General features: G+C 54.5%; 1 protein-coding gene across 1 annotated transcript; it reads left to right on the top strand.

Moving 5' to 3' along the window:
- Nucleotides 1-415: 415 nt before the first annotated feature.
- Nucleotides 416-6015, top strand: CENPT (centromere protein T; the record flags this gene model as incomplete). The annotated part of the gene is made up of 13 exons (XM_081032651.1): nucleotides 416-528; nucleotides 1661-1751; nucleotides 1893-1980; nucleotides 2089-2185; nucleotides 2304-2440; nucleotides 2567-2603; nucleotides 2827-2975; nucleotides 3613-3801; nucleotides 4105-4431; nucleotides 4690-4780; nucleotides 5348-5524; nucleotides 5611-5715; nucleotides 5794-6015. The coding sequence occupies 13 exons, from the start codon at nucleotides 416-418 to the stop codon at nucleotides 5915-5917; spliced, it is 1725 nt and encodes a 574-aa protein (XP_080888777.1). The 3' UTR covers nucleotides 5918-6015.
- Between the last annotated feature and the right edge of the window lie 88 nt (nucleotides 6016-6103).

The raw sequence follows: 6103 nt of genomic DNA, 5'->3' as shown, positions 1-6103 counted from the left end.
GTTTCCCTGAAAATAAGACCTACCCCAAAAATAAGCCCCAGTTAAGATCATCAGCCAGACGGACGCATTTTGTATGTTATGACGCTGTTCCAGAAGATGGCATGACTGTATTTGAATAAGTAGGTTGTTGTACATGAAAAAATAAGACATCCCCTGAAAATACGCCCTAATACATCTTTTGGAGCAAAAATTAATGAGACCCGGCCTTCTTTTTGGGTAAATACAGTAAAAGACCCTGTCTTATTTTCGAGGAAACACAGTACCATTCTACACGCTGCCCCTGCCACTGGGGATAGGGGCGAACTGCAATTCCCGTGGGGCAGTGCGGCAGCATCGCGAGACTTGGCTTAAATGAGGCGGCGGGAAAGCGGCTGCAGCGGTTATCCCAGCAGTTGGGAGGCAGACCGCTGAGGCGATGGCTGACAGCTACAGCGCTGACAACGAGCCTACGACGCGCACGCTGCTAAGGCGCGTGCTGGATACAGAGTACCCGCGCACCCCGCGGCGACCTCGGAGTACTCCAGCTGGGTATGTGAGGGCGCTGCCCCAGCACTTGAGCAACCGGAGGGACTGGGGCGTGGGGTGTCTGCGATCCAGCGCTTGTTTGGAGAAGAAAACGTGTCAAAGAGTTGCCGAGCCCAGGACTCTGAGAACTGGCTCCACTCCCCTAGCTGGGCTCGGGTCAGCTGTTTGCCCCCACCCCCGAGACTCCAGGCAGCCAAGTCTCGAGACCACAGAGTTCAACAGTGCCCGCGTTTTGGGGGATCCGCCTCTGGTGAAGGATACGCGCTCAGAATACTGTCTTCTGCCCTGTTCTTTAGGCCACTTTCCCCCAAACCAGCGCAGAGTGTATTAAGGCGTCTGCCCTGAACTACCTCTCAGGTGGTCCCACCTTTCCCTGCACATTGTCCTACCGTCCCTGTAGCTCCTAGCTGGAACATGGGAAAGGACGTGGAGAGTACAGTATGGGCGGAAGTCAGGAGGCAGGAGCTGGAAAGCTTTGCTAGGGATCAGGAATTTGGTCTGACTTGGTGGGAGTGTCAGCGCATGAGCGCTGTGGTGAGCGCTGGTGCAGAGGGCGTGGGCATTGGCACCTGCCAGACGGCCAGTGCACTTTCGTTATAGGCAATGGGAAGCCATTCATTACAGGTTTTAGACCTGTGCTGTTGAAACGGGAGCTGTACCCTGGGAACATTTATGTGGTTCTGGAACCTGAGGATTGGCCTGGAGAGACTAAGGCTAGAATGATCCATGTGGAGGTTGCTGTCAGACCCTGACAAGTACTTAAGTGTTTAAAAATATTTAAATGTCTTTCTTGGATTGTTATTTTAATGGCTGGATGGATACTCCTACAATTGCTCCTCTTGTCCTCGTGGTGAACCCCTACTTCTGCCAAAGTCACCTTTGTAAAGTCTTCCTCAGCCCTCTCTCTGACTGGGTCTTCAGTTTCTCTCTCTTGCTGTACCCCTTGGGCTCCTTTTCATCCACAACCCTAGTGACATAGAGCTGGGAATAGGGGCTATGTGGGGACAAGTGGTTTCTGGGTTGTTGGCCCTGAGGGAAAAAGACTTCAGGCCAAGATCCTGATGAAGGCGTGTCTCCGCATTCGCTAGTTTCCCCCTCCCTACGTAATTCTCAGAGCTGCTGGTCTTTTACACAGTGCCCAGAGAGCCCTGCTTGAAACTCCTTTCTCTATGAGGCTGAGGAGCCAAACAAAGACAGCAGCCAAGCGGCATTCCCATAGAGCCGGGGTAAGTGCCCGGCCCACTGACTACACTACAGGGCTCTGGCTGCCGTCAGGGGTCCCTGAGGTCTAGCTCTGTTCTGGAGCCCACCTTGAGGGATTCTCAAGGCAAAGGAACAGACTGTTTGCTTAGTGCTTTCGCCCAAAGTCTATTGACAGATTGGCCCACATTCAAACCAGTGAACGCCTGAAAGAACAGACACCCCGGACTCTGCTGGAGAACATCCTACTAACTGGTGAGTGAGCACTGGCCTGCTGGTCAGAGTTACGCAACCAGTCCAATGGTATCCCTCATTCAGAGCAGCCACCCCACCAGCCCCACCCTCCTCTTGCTATTTCTACAGCCCCAGAATCTTCCATGGTCGTGCCAGAGCCCGTGGTGAAGCCAGTGCCGGCACCGCGGGTGGTGCAGCCCTCCAGCCCGGAAAGCAGTCGGGGCAGGTACCAGTGAATTCCTCCCTGGGGCTAGGCTGTTAGACAGCTCTCGTCATGCAGCTTTTTGGGGGGCCCAAAACCCAGATTTGGGCTTCCTGGCCTGAGATAAGCTCCATCCTTGTAGCCTGGAGCTGCAACTTCCTGAGCTCGAACCCCCTACAATCCTGGCTCCAGGTTTGCTGGCTCCTGGCAGGAGGAAGCAGAGGCTGAGACTGTCAGTGTTCCAGCAAGGAGTGGACCAGGGGCTGCCTCTCTCCCAAGGTGAGGCCCTGGACAATGCCTATGACCACTGTCTCTTGTGTCCTGTGTAGAGGCTGAGGCCTGAGAGAGGGCTATCATGAGCCTGGGTAACTTATCATGGTTTCTTCTTTTTATGTCCTCTTGCAGAGCCTCATGGGAATACTGATGCCTCCTTCCTCACCAGGTGCTGTTGTCTGTTCTGGGGGTTGGAGGAGAGGCTTGGGGAAAGAGATGCTGACCAGAATGGATTCTGGCCATACTGCTCCCTGCCAGTGTTTGCCTCATAGCATGGTGGCTATGTTTTAAGAAATGAGAGCACCAGGGCAGATGGAGAAATTGGGGAGGTGGGGGAGGAGGACTGGGCTTCAAGTAGCTGACTTTCCTTTGTGCCTCCTCCGTCCCACCAGCTCCCCCAACCTGACCTTTGCCACACCTTTCCAGCCAGAATCAGTGCAGAGGCCTGGTTTGGCCCGCAGACCTCCTACACGCCGAGCTGTAGATGTGGGTGCATTTTTGCAGGATCTGCAAAATACTTGTGTGGCCTTGGCTCCGTCAGGTAAGGTTGAGATTTCTCTCTTCTAGTCTGTGGAGAAAGTTCTTCCTCCATGAAAGATAGGAGGTGCTGCTGAGTCCAGGGTTTCTCCCCTCTCCATTGGGTCAAGGACAGTGAGCAAGCTTGGCCAGTAGGTCTATTAAGAGTTCCTGCTTTCTTTCCATAAGGTGCCCTTATCTTGGTGGGACCCAGTCTTAGTCCCTCAGGGTCTTCCAGGAACCCATGTCCTTGAGCTACAAGGCTGAGGGTAGAAAAGAGGTAGCTGGAGCTTATTGGGAGGTACAAAGAGGCCAAGTGTTAGGATCAGCAGGCCAGTCAGAGCTGACCTTGGAACCTGATTGCAAGTTCACCAGGGTAAGAGGAGGTTTCCAGGCAGAGGGAACAGAGTGAGAAGTAGAGAGAGGAGGCATAAGTGAGAAGTTAGGGTGGGGCAAGCTGTGGAGCCTGGGAATGCCAGGCTAAGGGGCAGGAGGGTAAGCAAGGAGAGCTGTGGAAGGGAGATGAAGCTTAGAGTGCTAGGTAGTTTCCTGTCTCAGGGCCACTCCGGGCACTCATGAGGCCCTATGGCCAGGCCCTGGAGACTGGGTAGCAGCACATAGGCCTGGAGTACACTGAGTGCCATCAGGCTCTTAATCTCCAGGTGACAGCCTCAATACCCCTGTTGCCACCCTGCCAGTGGACACTGTCTTGGAGGACACCCAGCCTTTTTCCCAGCCTTTGACTGGCCACTCCTCCAGTATGCACCGCTCCCTGCCCTGCTCCTCTGTCTCTGCTGAGAGGGCTGTCAGCTTCAGGACACGGAGCAGTGGGTCTAGGCTACAGAACAACAGTGAGTATGTGGGGCAGGTGACCCTAGAGCCAACCCAAGCTTGGGCAAGAGTTGGCACTGGTGGTTTTCCCTCCCCAGGTCCATATGTCTGCCCACCAGAGTGCCCTGGCTGATGGTCCCTCCTCCATCTAAGAGCAGAGTCAGTGTTGAGCCAGGGGACTCCAAACCAGTACCCTGCAGCTGCCTCTGGCCTTCTTTCCTCAATGGGCTAGGCTGGGTTTTGCTCCTCTATCTTTACCCATTCTCAGAACTACAGCCTTGGCCTACTGCTTCTCTAGCCTATATTGTCTCCCCTTGATTCAGGTCCTAGGAAACCTGCCCAACATCTGGCAGGAAAGGCAGAGGAAGTTGATGCCCTTGCTATGGGTTCCCCAAACAACAGCAGTAGTATCTCTGGAGAAGGTGAACTAGAACCCTTACAGGACGAAGTTGGTGAGGAGGTAGAGGAAATGATGGAAGAAAGCTTGTGCATGAGCAAAGTGAAGGAGGCCGCAGGAACACAGGGATCTGCTAGAGCAGAAGAGCCTGAGACACACACAGAAGTGATAGAAGCAAAGGGATCCTGGAGGGCTGTTGAGGCCAAGGAGCCAGAAGGATCTTCGGGGGATAAGGACACCTCTGGTAGGACAGGTAAACGGCCCACCGCAGGGATCAGGGGGTGAGGGGCCAATGATAGCTGTTTAGTCCGTGACATTGGAGGAGGGCCTTGCCTGAGTTGTGTTTCTCAGCACAGCTAATGTTGGGCCACGGAGACGCTGAGGGGCCCCTTGCTTGGCTGGCCAGAGCTAGATGGGGCCCTCAGTGAACAGGACAAGGAGGCTGTAGGCCTTCAGGGTTCTATGAGATGGTTAGGCCTGAGCCCCCTATAATCCTGCGCTTTCTCTACAGCAAGTTCCAAGTTGGCCTCCAGCACCCCAGAGTTTCATCAGGCCAGGCAACTTCAGTTTCTTGAGCCAGCCCCACCGGCGAGCAATGCAGTGTAAGATCCCATGACCCTGTTCCACATGAGCCTCTTGGGAAGGGGACAGGCACTGAGGTTGGCATTGGGCACCAGGGGGTGCCCTCTTCCTACAGGTATGCAGATCATTACCCAGCATAGCACCCTTAGGTGGGCTGAGTAGGGTTCACTGAGAGCACATCTGTCATTTTGGTGCCGGCTTCCAGGAGCTTAGAGGAACCTGAGTAGGGGGAAGTGACTAGGTCAGCATGTAGTCAGAGAAGGCTTCCTGGAGGAGGATTGGCAGAATTAGACAGGCAGCAGAGGGCTAAGGAGAGGGAATGTCCATGCCGAGGCCTAAGGGTTATGGGCCTGAGCAAATACTAGTTTGTAGGATGAGGCTAGACTAGGACATTGGGTCCAGACTGTGGAGGATTATGGTCTCTACACGGCCTTGTCCCCATTTTCCCCAGCAGATGGCTGGAGCTCTTGGTCTGTGCTGGCCAAGGAGCACAAGGGCTTCAGTCTTGGCAGGAGCCAACAAGACTGATCTTTGATTAGGGGCCTCTTCAGGCAGTGGTTTAGCTCACTGTCCATTCCTGCCCCCAGCTTATCTTCCGAGCCTCTGGAGCCTCTGTCAGCCAGGCTTCCTCCCAAGGCTCGAACTGCTGGCCCCAGACAACGTCAAGATCCCTACAAGACTGGACTGAGCCACTATGCTAAGCTCTTCAGCTTCTACGCTAAGATGCCCATGGAGAAGAAGGCTCTGGAGATGGTGGAGAAGTGGTAAGTCCTGGACCCATGGGTGGGAAAGGAGACCCTTAGCTCATGAACTGTCTGTTTAGTCTGTTCTATTCCAACATACTTGGCAGCCTGGACAAGTATTTCCAACATCTTTGTGATGACCTGGAGGTATTTGCTGCTCATGCCGGCCGCAAAACTGTGACACCAGAGGACCTAGAGCTGCTGATGCGACGGTAAGTGGGCGGAAGCAGGGAGGTCCTGGGTGCGGGAATGCTGGGGCTAATTCTGTCTGTCTCTGTCTTCTGCTGCAGACAGCGGCTGGTCACCGACAAAGTATCCCTGCATGTGCTTGTGGAGCGGCACCTGCCCCTAGAGTACCGGCAGCTGCTCATCCCCTGTGCATTCAGTGGCAACTCTGTCTTCCCTGCCCAGTAGTGGTCAGGCCTTGACACCCGCCCTGCCCCCACTTGAGGCCCTGTGGTCCCACATAGTCTTCCAGGTCTCCTCCCCATCCTCCATCAATAAAGTGTCACAAACAGAATATGCTGTGTCTTGGTACATGTCCTGGGGCCAGCCAGGCAGAGACCTGCCCCCTCCCCTTGACTCCCCAGCATGACTAGG

This window comes from Rhinolophus hipposideros (genome assembly GCF_964194185.1).
Source record: "Rhinolophus hipposideros genome assembly, chromosome: 21".
NCBI classification, from domain to species: Eukaryota; Metazoa; Chordata; class Mammalia; order Chiroptera; family Rhinolophidae; genus Rhinolophus; species Rhinolophus hipposideros.
Note: the sequence above shows the minus strand (reverse complement) of the source record. Positions and strands in the feature narration are given on the sequence as shown.